Source organism: Anastrepha obliqua, chromosome 5, assembly GCF_027943255.1.
Source record: "Anastrepha obliqua isolate idAnaObli1 chromosome 5, idAnaObli1_1.0, whole genome shotgun sequence".
NCBI classification, from domain to species: domain Eukaryota; kingdom Metazoa; phylum Arthropoda; class Insecta; order Diptera; family Tephritidae; genus Anastrepha; species Anastrepha obliqua.
The window spans coordinates 7820595-7834101 of NC_072896.1; the positions used below are offsets into that span (position 1 = coordinate 7820595).

At 36.5% G+C, this 13507-nt stretch overlaps 1 protein-coding gene across 1 annotated transcript; it reads left to right on the forward strand.

Annotated features, from left to right (window-relative positions):
* The first annotated feature begins 3569 nt into the window (after positions 1-3569).
* Positions 3570-4467, forward strand: LOC129249078 (uncharacterized). Its single transcript, XM_054888703.1, has 2 exons — positions 3570-3706; positions 3781-4467. Exons 1-2 carry the CDS (start codon positions 3656-3658, stop codon positions 4408-4410), a joined length of 681 nt encoding a protein of 226 aa, XP_054744678.1. The 5' UTR covers positions 3570-3655; the 3' UTR covers positions 4411-4467.
* The last annotated feature ends 9040 nt before the right edge of the window (positions 4468-13507 follow it).

The window sequence follows — 13507 nt, forward strand, 5'->3', positions numbered from 1 at the left end:
GCCAAGAGGAAACTTGTATGAGCCGATGTGTGGGAAGTGGCGTTGACGTGGCGAAGAATTATTCATCTTCTGCAGTTTCCCTTATTTTTCTCAACAAATCCGACAAGCGAATTGTAATAAATCATTCAGAATTTATTGTTAGGCAAAATGCTTATACTTTTATTTAAGATTTTCTTTAGTGGACGCATAAAATCTACATAAGTGTAGAATGCGGTATAAATAAAAAGATGAGTGAATTTTTAGAAAATTGAACTATTTTTTTTTTTGTTCTGAAAACATTGTAATTTAGTATATTTTCAAATTTTGTTTATTAGAAAAATCTTAACTAAAACATAAACATGTTTTTTAGAGAACTAGAAAAACTTAAAAAGAAATTTTACTAAGAATAAAAAAAAAACACAAAAAAACATATTAAAAAAATTAAAACAAAAAAATATACTAAGTTATAAATTATAGAATTAAAAATTTTTTTTTATTGTCCAACTTAAAAAAAAATTATTTGAAAAGATTTTAAAAAATTTTAACAACAACATTTTTTTATTATATTTATTATGAAATTTTAAATTACAAATTAATACATTTTTTTTAATTGCCAAACTTAAAAAAAAAGAAAAAACTGTAATTAAAAAGATTTTTAAAAACTTTAAAATTAAATTTTTTCATTTATTGAAAATTTGTTTGGCTTTTTTAATTTAAAATATTGAAACTAAATTATTTAGAAGAATTTAGAAGTTATTAGAATTTATTTAAAACGATTTTTAAAAATTTTTAAAATAAAGTTTTTTTTACTATATTTTAGAATTATAAATAATAATTTTTTGTTTAATTGCCAAACTTAAAAAAAAATTTAAAAATAGTTCATTTGCAAAGATTTTAAAAATTTTTTAAAAGAAAGTTTTGTATTTATTAATTTAGTGGTTTTTTAATTTAAAATTAATTTTTTTTTTATTTCTTTATCGTAGTCTTTAAATATCTTTAAAGCTAATAAAGCTTTATTATTCCTACTTCATATCATTTGTATACAAAATTAGACATTCAGCATTCGAGAAAACTATAGTAATAAAACCGCTTTTATTTGTAATTTGCAATTTTCCTTTTACATAAGTATTGGTTATTCTATAAAAAATATAATATAAACAAACTTTCAACCTGTACGAAATTTTTCGATACAAAAATTAGTTAAATTTCATATCAATTTCTAACATTTTTTTATATTTTTTTCAAGAAGTCAAGAAAACATATTGTAATTTCAGACTGGCTACTAAAACAAAGAATAATAAAAATATATATATAACTCAATTACAAACTTAGATCTAACGTAAATGTACAAGCTAACCTCTAACTAACTAAAAAATATAGTTCAATAGTACAGAAACTTCTTTCTTGGAAACTGAGAAATCTATTTAGAAAGCTGGAATTAGAGACCTCAATAAAATCATGAAATGCACGTTCAATGGGAGCATTCCAGGATTAGTTTGTATGAAACTTATTTAGAGAGAAAGAAAGAGCGTTACCAATAATTCTCGGAGGTATAAAATAATGAATGCTTTGAAGCAGAAATGGACAATCAATCACTCTTACTCAGTGTCACCCTTGAAAACAAACGAGAAAGCAAGAAACGATCTTCAACTCTCTAAAAACTTCAAGTTAACCAATAGCAAACGCGATGTGTAAGATGGAATAGAATCAGAAAAGTCGAATGATCTGAGTACATAATTCAGAGTTACTTTTCGCGCACGTTCGATCCTGTCGTTTGTGGTATGGCCTCTAAGCTCGAGCGGTTTTAATCAAAATTTAGAAAAAGAAAATTGGGTATGCAGTTTTATAGCTCATTTAATTCTTGTATAATAAAGTGCACGTTTGCAGTGGCTCAAAGTTACAGTTGCTTTTTGATAATTTTTTTTCCTGCCGTATGCACGCTTTTTTATATCTATGGAGAAAATCTGCAACACCGTCAGGAAAAAACTATGAAAATTTATAGAAAAGTTTGGGCTGCTTAAAACTTGCACTTTATTATACTAAAACTTAATGAGCTATAAAACTGTGTACCCAATTGGTTGTTTAATTCTGATTAAAAATTTGGAAGGAAGCTTTTCGGATTTTTATAAATCTTGTGCAAAGTTTGAAATTCCTATTTATAGGATTTTTGTTGTGGAAGGAGCTCTAATAAAAAACAACAAATGTACGGAAAGGAAATATCAAATGAAAGTAGTAAAAGCTGGTGAATATGTTGTGGTGCTACAGATTTTTGCGGATTGTATATTCGAGCTTTATACGATTGATTCATTGAAGCCATGCGCCGGGTATACAAAGTTCGGGCTCCATTCGAAATTAGACTCATCCTAACTTGTCTTTCTATCAGTTTGAAACATATTATCTTTAAAATGCACCAAGCTGTTACCCAATTTAGTTCTAGGATGAACTGTGGTGTGGGAGCTGGCTTCCATTCGGAGCCACTCAACTTTTAGCGATCAGAGAAGCATGCAATTCCCTAGAACTCTACAAGGTAATTGGTGCAAGAGTAGCTATCTTCTCAGACAGTCAAGCAGCTATTAAGGCCTTAGACTCCAACTACATTTCATCCAAACTGGTCCTACAGTGTAGAGAGGAGCTGAAACTGCTCAGCCATTGGCTTGAAATTACCCTGATATGGGCTCCCGGTCATAGGAACATACGAGGCAATGAGATAGCGGATGAGCTAGCAAGAAAGGGCTCAACACTAGACATAGCAGAGGCGGTGGCAGTTTCCACCCCACTGAACACACTAAAAGCATCTATTGCTTCACACTATCATGCTTTAGCCGAAAGAAGATGGGAGCAAATACCTACATGTATCACAACAAAAAACACATGGCCGTCATATAAAATCCAAAGGACGAATGACCTGTTAGGATGTTCTCGGCCAAACATTTCACGGATCACTGCAACCCTTACAGGAAATTGGAAAGTAGGGGATCATGCAGCTAGACTCAATCTACCCTTCAATCCTATCTGTAGAAGCTGTCAAGCGGAAGGGGCGAAGGAAAGTCTGTTCCACTATTTATGTGAATGTCCGGGACTAGCCAGGGCACGACTCCGACACGAAAAAAAAAAAAAAACATCTCATCATTTACGAGATAGTGGTATTAAAACGGTGCTGGTCACTAATTAGGAGCATTTCAGCTAAGAAATGTTCAACCACCTCAACAACAACAACAACCCAATTTATTTCATATAACACGCGCGAGATGTGCGAATTTAAATCTATTTATCGATTTTTTTATCGAAAATGTATGAAAGAATTCAAATTGCGCCGAGACTTTTTGTTTTGTTTTTGCTTGAACAATATGTACTACGGGTTTAGTTTAATGAGTTACTGTACTTATTACTAGTTTAGAAATAAAATGCTAGCACATAAACTGACGGAATTTACTCGCACAATGGAATACATTACAAAACTATTGACAAAGCCATGCTAGTATTTAGATTTGATTCCACTATCGCACGACTCAGCGACTTGGCTTCTAAACAGCTGTTTATCGCACACTCGTGCATACCTATTTATTTGCACGTACGTTTGTGTAAAAACAATATAAAAGATTAGCACGGATCACCGGTCGATTTAGTTCCATTGGGTAGTTTTACAACGAACGTAGCACCAGTGAATTGGCACGAAATGATTAAAAGCTGGAGCGTTTTGCTTTTGTGCATTTGCATAGCATTGCAGGTGAGTCATTATGCTAAGTTATGTATATATTTTCATTGCACTCGATTAAATAAACATTTGAAATAAACATTCAGCTAGTGGCTTCATTTCCACAACCCGATGATGACAATAATGCGAATGCAGTGCAATCCTCGTCTGCTGAAAATGTATTGGGTTTGCCGCGGAATCAATTACTACTCGGCACGCTGGGTATCCTCACCAATCAGTCGCGTTTTATCTTGCGCTCGTCGACCACCTTCATGAAGGACTTAATCAGAGAAATGAATGCGCTGCCAGAGAAGAGCAAAGCCATCGAGCGGAATATCACCCGTGTGAGCAGTGTACTGGCGGCTGTCGAGCGTATTGATTTAGATGCCAAGCCGCCACTGATTAATCAGATGTTCGCGGCAGTCGATGAGGTTGGCAAAATCTACGATGAGTTCTATGGCATGCCAGAAAATAATGATACCAAAAGCGATGCCGCCGTATTGGAGAAGATATTCGAAAAGGTCGGTTCCGAGAGTTTGGAGAAGCGGTTTAATGATTCGCTGGACGCAACATTGGACGATTTCATGAAATTATTCGATAACTTTGCCACATCGCTGAGTGAGAAGGAAAAGCAAAGCGAATCTCAACTTCTCAACTGGTATGAGCGTTTCAAGAAGGAGGAGGACGTCGAAAAGAAGTTTGATCACTTGGAAGAATTTTGGCGATATTTTGAATGAATATTTTACTTGTAGTTTATGAGTTATAAGTAAATATAGTTTTTTTATTGAGCTGACTGTACAGTTTTTTTAATATCGTAGGCTTTAGCTTTAACTTTTAACTTTAGTTTATTTTTATTGGGTGTTTGTTTAAGAGATATAAAATTCAAAATGATAATAAAAAAAAATGTTTAAATTATAATAATTGGCGCGTACACTTCTACCAGGTGTTTAGCCAAGCTACTCCTCCAAGCTTCTAAAAGCTTGTGGCCTCTTTTCTTTGGAATCGAGTGCCAAGTCTCCTCAAAAGCTTGAGGCCTCTTTTCTTTGGAATCGAGTACCAAGTCTCCTCAATTGGGTCCACATATCATTAAAATTTTAAAAACTTTTTTTAGCGATTTTCACCTTAACGTCATTCCACAAATTTTCTATTGGATTGAGATCAGGGCTCTGCGCCGACCAATCCAGTAAATTAATTTTTTCTCTTCTGAGCCATTACTTCGCTGTCTTTGCAGTATGCTTTGTATAATTTCCTGCATAAATAACCAATTTAATGGCATGAACTCAGACACAAATGGCTCCATTTTATTCTGGAGTATATCCAAATACTGAAATCTATCCATTTTATCAACCACGCGAACAAACGGCCCAACACCATGCCAAGAAAAAGCTCCCGAAGCCATGATGCCTCCGCCGCCGTGTTTAATCGTCTTTTTTGTGAGCCTAGGATTTAGCACTCTATTTTTTGGACGACGTACAATAGTTTTCCCATCTGGTCCCATCCTATTTATTTTGGTTTCGTTGGTCCAAAGTACGTTTTTCCAAAACTGAATAGATTTGTCTTTGTGGGCTTTTGCAAAGCCAAGTCGGTGTTTGATATGTCGTTTTGAGAGGAGTGGTTTTTTCTGCATTTACGGGCTTCATTAAGTCACCTTCCTACAAGCTTTCTGGACATCTGTAGACCAGATTCTTGGTTTATTTCAAGCATTATCTGCCGTGCTGACTTAAAAGGATCTGCTTTGCTCTTGCGAATTATAGCTCTATCTCCATTAACATCAGTTTTTCGCGGCTTTGGTTTTCTTTCGGTTTTTTTGCTTAGATAGGATGAATCTTTCTTAACTAAATTAATCGCATAAATGTAAGCTTACAAGTAAACAAAAAAATTCATTTCATCAAAGCAGAGTTCGTACTAAAAACTTAACTTAACATATAAGGTTCACATTTGTGCTATTTATCTGTCCATCGCTGTATGCTTGTGCTCTTATGTAGCATGTAAATATTTACAAAAGTAAGGCATCTAATGAGTTATCAATCATTTTGCCCTCAAGGTGAAAATTTCGATAGACAAGCTTTCGCCAACAGCCTTATCAACATTCGAAGCCGTTTACTAGGCTTGAGTCTAACAAATACAGTAAAATAGTTCGTTAATTTGTATTTTTATATCGCACGGTAACCTCCAAATGTCAGAAAAGTGGAATATTTATATAATATAGAAGCGGAAAGCTTCTGATACGAAAATTGCACTTCGTAATTAGAAGCAAATACAATCTAATGAAGAAAGTGATAGATCAGTAGATAAATTTATTTTTTGTAGTTCCTTTATCTTACAATTTACCAGCAAGCCAACATCATTCTGATGATCTTCATAGTTCGACATGTTATCAGGCGATTGAAATTTTAAATAAAAATTTGAATAGGTCGAGCCAAGGAACACCAAGAGATTTGGTGGATTTTAAAACACTCAGGCTAAAAAGCTCCTTGTATTTAGAGCTCTGGAAAGAGGGTCGATAGGAGAAAAATATCAGAGAAAGAGATAGGAAAGAATAGAGACAGAGATAGAGATAGTTAGTCCTGTGAGAATTTTTCAGATTCTTTGGCAAATCCGTAAACATCCTCCGGTTTTAGAGAACAAATATTACTCATTCTCACGACATCGGAACCCAAAACTCATAGCCTTGCTCTACCAACAGAGAAAATGGTCAGTGCTAACCACCTCCTCCAAGCAAGGCAGGTACATTGTCCTCAACGATTCCTATGGTGGTCATATGCTGACCCCATGGATTGTGTCTTGTAATAATACCGACCATCAACCGAATGTCTTTCCTTCCAAGTTTTAGTATAAACTTTGAAAGCTTTCTGTTCGGACTTGACACAAAACACTTTGCAGTTCCGCAGCATTCTAGATCGGACCATCGCTCTTTGTGTAAATGGCATACATAATCTCTGATCAAATTCATGATTCCTGCAGAACTGATTCCGATTATTGACTCTGGCCCTTGTGGGGGAACCACTCATCTCGAACACCGAAGTGCCCTGGAACCCATACAAGTACAAGCCTATTCTGTATTGCGACAGAACTAAGCTTCTTCTTACATTCTTGAACAATGCTTGAGGTTTGTTTCGCTTTCTCCAGAGCCTTCAATGCAGCCTGCAGTTTTTAGTGACAACTCCAATCTGTTTCCAACTCCATCTCCTCTCGATTATCCATTCGGCTATTTTCCGAATGGCAAAATTTTCCGTTTGGAAAACAGTTGATATTTCCGCCATAGCATAGTGAAGCTTATTACTATCGTTTAAATACCATCCGGCTCTAGACCCTATTTCATTCTTAGACCCATCATAGTGATGATTGGCGTAAGTGATGATTGATCTGATAAGTGCTGTGTATATCCATTGGACCACAGCAGGTTTGTGTCAATTGGTTATTGAATTGTAAATAAATATTTTCTATTTCGCTTAGTGCGTTACTTAATGTAGTCATATTCGCCACAAAAGCTTTCCATTACGCAGGAAGATGTTTCGTTAGTTGAAGTAGATTTTTCATAAAAGCTAATGATTCACAGACGTGACGTTAAGTCCCAATTTTTTCAGAAGAATCCACAACAAAAGTTTCCCGAAACGTCATGGAGGTGGTCATCAAATGACCGCAACGTCACGTGAAATGGTCAAAAAGTGAAGAAGCGACTTAAGCGAAATCCCCGACGAAGTGCAAATAAAATGGCGCAAAAACTGAGAATATCTGACCATAGCATCCGTCGCATACAGAAAAATGATCTCAAAGTCAAGTCTTATAAGATCCAAAAGGTGCATGATCTCCCACCAAAGCAGCAACAAGTCAGACTTGAGAGAGCGAAGGACTTGCTTCGCTTGACCGAAAGCGGTCAATTTTCGAACTTTGCATGTTCTGACGAGAAAATTTCTCAAATTGAGCAATTCACAAACTCCAAAAAAGATAATGTTTATTTGACCGACCGTTCATGCGGTAATTTGAGTCATCGATTGGCCACCAGGAGGCAGCACCCGCCGCAGGTAATGGTTTGGGCCGCTGTAACCGCATATGGGCGCTCTCCAATCGTTTTCATCGCGCTTGGCGTAAAGGTAAATGCGAAATATTATCGGGAAAGTATTCTGGAGATTGCTTTGATGCCGTAGGAAGCCAAGGATTTCAGACCATGGACGTTTCAAAAATACTCGGCTCCGTCCCACAAAGCTCAAGGGGACCAAGAATGGCTAAAAAACAACTTCAAACTTCATAACATTTACACTATGGCTCTCAAATTCACCAGACGCGAACTCAATGGATTATTCTCTTTGAGCCATTTTGAAAGGCAAGGTTTGAAAAAAAACACCAGTCTCGAGGCACTGAAAAAATCCAATGTCCGCGAGTGCACCAAAATACCTGCAAGTCACATTCAGGCAGCTTGCGATTCGTTTGTGAACCGTCTCATGGCCATAGTCAAGGCAAAAGGAGGTTATATCGAGCAAAAGTAAATTGATTCTTGATTTTGTATTTATTATTTTCACGCATTTTTAAGTTTCAATTGAGTAAAAGTAATTTTCCAAACTAAATTTACGGCCTTTTTACTTGGTTACACTTCGAGTGCCAAGCACTGTAATAGTCTACAGCGATATGTGGACTAGACTAAATAGAAATTTAAAATTGGCTTTAATGGGGCTTAAGGTTATTCAGTCCTCCAATCTTAGCGTAGAAATTATCGATCATAATTTTTTATATTCTAGGCACTCTTATCTACCAAATGACACCGATTTCGGAAGTATCGAAAGTACCATAAGGAAAAAAGATTTATTGTAAAATTTTTTACTAAACAAAGCCGAAAACATAAAAAGTTTATTTTGCATGAAATGAAAGAAGCTGATTTTGCTACTACAAAACCCTTAAAAGATGCGATTCCAAGAAGGCGCAAAAAGTCAATGGTGAAATGAATTGGTACGTTGGTTGAAGATATGTTGTTGGATAAAGGTTTTAAAAAGCAAGTCATATACAATGTTCTATAAAACTTCATTTAGTTAGAATGAGGATTTTAAATCACGAAATTTATTGCTCTCATGGAGAAGACCACAGAATTTTGAAAATATAACACACCTTGTTTATATATTCTTTCTAGGCACATCAGCACATTCGAGAAATTTGGTGTAAGTCCTGGTATTAATCACATTAAAAAATGATTGCATTACAAATGTAAAGTTGAAAAAATATAGAACAGATATCCATACTTCTCAAATTATTCAAATCTAAACACTTACACCACTTTCAAAGAAAACGGTTCATATGTATAAGAAGACTTCACAAAAAACTTCTCTTCAAAATTTCACCATTTCTATGTATCTCTTTTTTGGTGAAATAGTTTAGTAAACTTGACAGTAGAAAGTGGTCAAGGATGATAGATACCAGGTTTGCTTGTTAGTAATGGTGAAAAACAAACTTTTGAGGGATACTTTGGATTCTACGTCATGCGTTTTGTGTTTACCAAAATTTAGCTTTAGCTTAGTGAAACACAAAGCGAATGAAGTCAGTATATCTGTCAAATTCGCTCCTCTAAAAATCTTTTCACCATGCAAAGTGGTGTTACAAAGTTTTTTTATATAAATACGGTCACGGCCATGAATTACGTCGATATTTGTTTCGCATATTAAAAGATGTATTTATTAATAAATTGCGATTCTGTACGGTAGCGTAACCAATATTTCATGGTGTTGTGCCATCAATTTTTTTTATACTCGTAAGTTGGCAACACCTATTAATCATGAATCTTGTTTTTGAATAACTTTTTTACTAAATAAAAAAAAAACTATTTTAAGTAATGGAGATCTTTATTTTGGCAAGGTGAAGTCCAAAATAGACAAGACTGAGCTAAAGTATGTAGAAACAACCGGAGCCTTACTCTGACAACTTCGAGTTTATTTATTCAAAATAGTCCCCTCTGGCCTCTATACACTATTTTACATGATCTAAAAGCTTTGTCTTCAGGATGTCGGTACAAACCTTTTGGCTGGCCTCTGCGGAGGCAAAACGTTTTCCTTTCATGGTCAAATGCAATTTGCCGAATTGGTAGAAGTCACAGGGAGTCGAATACGGTGATTGCTTGATGATTAAAATACGATTTCTAGTCAAAAAATCAGTCAGAAGAGTGGATCGATGAGATGGTGCATTATCATGCAATAAGCTCCAACTGCGGCGTTTCGGCATTCCGGGCAAATTCGACGAATGCGATGCAACAAAGGCTTCTAAACGCCAAGATAGAAAATTGCATTGACGGTTTGGCCCGTTGGCATGAATTTCTTGTAGGCAATTCGGAATCGTAAAAACAAATCAGCATCGACTTGATTTTTGACTTCTCCAAACGCGACTTTTTGGGTTGTGGCTCGTCTGGGACCTCCATTCGGCACTTTGACGCTTAACATCAGGTTCATGTTGGAAGCACCACATTTCATTACCAGTTACAATGTTGTAAAGAAAGTTCTCGCCTTTTCTCGCCTCTTTATTGAGGTCTTTTGAATGTTGAATTCTCAGCAATTTTTGGTACTCAGTTAGCTTGTTCGGAATGAAACGTGCACAGACCTTTCGTAAGCCCAAATGATCAGTTAAAATGCGATAAATCGATGTTTTGGAAATATTCAACTCCGATTCCATGAATTTCAACTATGATTTCGTTTCATTTTTGATACATTTAAGAACGATTTCGATGGAGTTTGCGGTGATAACTGAATTGGGGCGGCCCATGTGTTCATTGTCATTTATGTCCTCACAACCATCTCTGAAACGTGTAAACTACTCATGAACTCGGGCACGAGAAAGACAATCTTCGCCATAAACTTTTTTCAACAATTCAAATATTTCGGTAAACGTTTTACCGATTTTAAAACAAAATTTGATATTAGCTTTTCGTTCGAAATTAATTTTTGTACCGATGACACAAACATACTGACACTTTAGACTCTATAATTTCGCTTCCACTGGACTGAATGTCACCAGGCTTTCACTGGAAGTCAGCCAGGAATGTAACTTCTAACGCACTAACTCATTAAAGAGATGGCGCCATCAAAAGCATTTTTATGACCCCAGCCTTGTTTGTTTTGGAGTTCACCTTGTATACTGCAGCGGCCTAGTTCGCAAGATAAGGTGATTAATTTTGCGCCATCTTGTGTATACGATCTTGACAGAACTGATGTATGTAAATATTTATTTTTTCGGGGAGCTATAACTTTTAGACTTTTAATCCCATCTATTTCAGATGTGACCAACATTTGGTTTTCTCGACGTAGTTTTTTCCCATCTTCTCGTAGTTGTATTTGCATTTATAAATAAAACAATGATTTTTAATGATGAAAATCTTTATTTCGACCCAACTGTCTAGTTCCCAAGTGTCAAATATGATGGACCTACGACGCCATTTGGACCTACGAAGGCTCTTCCGATGGGGTGATTAATTATTTTAATTAAATTCATTTAATTTGAATTTTTTTAATTTATATCTCGATATTTATTTATTTAGTTTTTCAGGCAAAATCAAACATTCCTAAGCAGTGAACACAAATACTTATAAAATACAAAATAGTTACAAAGTAGACTACGAGCTTCTCCAGGAGACAGACGCAGGTCCAGATTAATAGCATTATTTCTTTCAGATAAGACTCTAGTTGAAGGAGCTCGTGTTATGTGATCAAATTTTGGGATCCCATTGTGAAACAAAACGACGGGTCACAGATTACACGCAGGTATGATAAAGTTTAGTGCATGCAAAAGGGCTCGTCAGTCGGCTGTTCTTTTTAGAATATTATTTACACAACTGCAAGAATGAAAGGCAATCTGGCTTCTGGAAGGGCAGAGATAAAAGCTGACAACGAGATTTATACGCACGAGTCCCATCAGTAAAGTTTAAAAAAAGGAACGCAAACATGACACTGACACGGTTAATACACGTACGAAAATACGTAATACGAAAAAATTATAAGACTGTAGAAATTAAGGAGAAAAATGAATACGTTTTACTACATCGAGTTATATTGAAAAGCAGTAAGTGGAAATTTATTAAGGAAGTCATTATGAAACATACTACTATTTTTGCCAAATTTGGATTATATCTTATATATTTACTTCATAAATTACAATTCGTCCATATCCTCGTATTTTCTCTTAACGGCCCATGCTGAACGCTTATTTTCTATCAATAGTGAGAGTACATCCTTCTTTCAGTGCACAGACATAGTTTCAGCAAGACGGCGCCACGCCGCACACGGCCAGGCAGACCTTGGCAATATTACGTGATATCTTCCCTAACAAACTGATGAGCCGATTCGGTAGCATATCATGGCCACCCAGGTAGCCGAATTTAACACCCATCGACTATTTTCTGTGGGAGTACCTCAGAAGTAAAGTCTACGAAGCAAATACAGCGGCCCTCTCGTTCCTTCTTTACCACCAGGACGAAGGAGGTCAAACTACAGCTAAAGGTGAAAGTAAATGGCACACAAATACAGACGGTTAACAACCTCAACATTTTTGGGTCTCACCTTTGATAGTTTACTTTCCTTTTCAGCGCACACAACCGCGATTGTTACTAAGGTTCTCAAATCGTTTGCCGGTAGCACTTGCGGCGCAGACAAAGGAATGTTGCTGGCGAACTTTAAAGCAATTAGTAGGTTTGAATTATGATGCGCCCGTCTGGTCGCCTGACAAAATACTGCGATCAGGATAGCTATGGGATGTCTCCTGATGGGCCCCTGCAACACCTTCATTATGATATGCTCAGTAAGCAATTTCTGAAGCCTGAGCCACATCCCAGTCATGTCAGGAGGCATCTCTTCAACTACTCTAACGAGATCCACGACAAAACACAACTACAACTGCTGGATCGGACAGTACATAGACAGACATTAAGTGAGATTCATCGGAAGACTCTTATCACTTTCCTAAACTCCCGACCCCCGATACGGTAGACGAAGAGCTTCAGCTGTCTCGCGATGCACGCCTACCTTTGGCCCAATAGCGTCTTTTATATTTTAGTAGGTTAAGCTCCTACTCATCCAAAATCGATCGCGACATATCCAACATACATAAGTTCACCATGTGAAGGCATACTGCAAGACTCCAACCACCTATCCAGATGCCACATTAACACCTAACAAGCCTTCCCCTCTGCACCTAACCTGTCGAACCAGCACGTTTTCTGGGCCTACCATTGATAAGAAGAGTTAGACGAAGAGTACCGGTAAGTACATCGCACTGAAAGCGCTAAGTAAACTGCTAAAACAACCATCTCAGCCCACGAGAGTCGGTTCTTCGTTACCCAATGAACGACCCGAATTTATATCCGGCCAAAGACTGTCACTCCAGTAGCATTCCCTGTACATGTATGGGGAATGTTTATGGTGCTGCAATAACAATAGTAATAACCATCTCAGTACTAGGAGGAATTATCTTTCGCGAGGTAAAGGCCAGCCGAAAATCACTTATCCAGCGAGTGCCACGGAGTACGGAGACCACATTCCAAGAGGCGAATATGTAACAGCCAACATTTAGGGAAAATAATTCAAAAAAATAAAAACCGCACTTGTCTCCTTTGTAATAATTATTGAAGCAAACTTTTACCACTAGTAATGCTTTTCTTATGTAGCTCCCAAATAGCTCCCTAACTCTGCCACCGGACACCCTGTATATGCATATGTAATGTATAGAAAAAAGAGTTACAGCCATGAAATATTGGTAAATGTACCATTAAGAATCGCGCTTACGTAAATGAATGTAAATTTTAATTAGCGAAAAGCATAGACGTCCGTCTGCGAGTATATAAAAGAATTGTAACAGTAGCACCAGCAG

What these genes read in the sequence shown, in the direction of transcription:
- LOC129249078 (XM_054888703.1), top strand. Translation starts at nt 3,656, where the DNA reads ATGATTAAAAGCTGGAGCGTTTTGCTTTTGTGCATTTGCATAGCATTG. An exon ending in GCATTTGCATAGCATTGCAG is followed by an intron (nt 3,707 to 3,780) that starts GTGAGTCATTAT and finishes ATAAACATTCAG; the next exon opens with CTAGTGGCTTCATTTCCACA.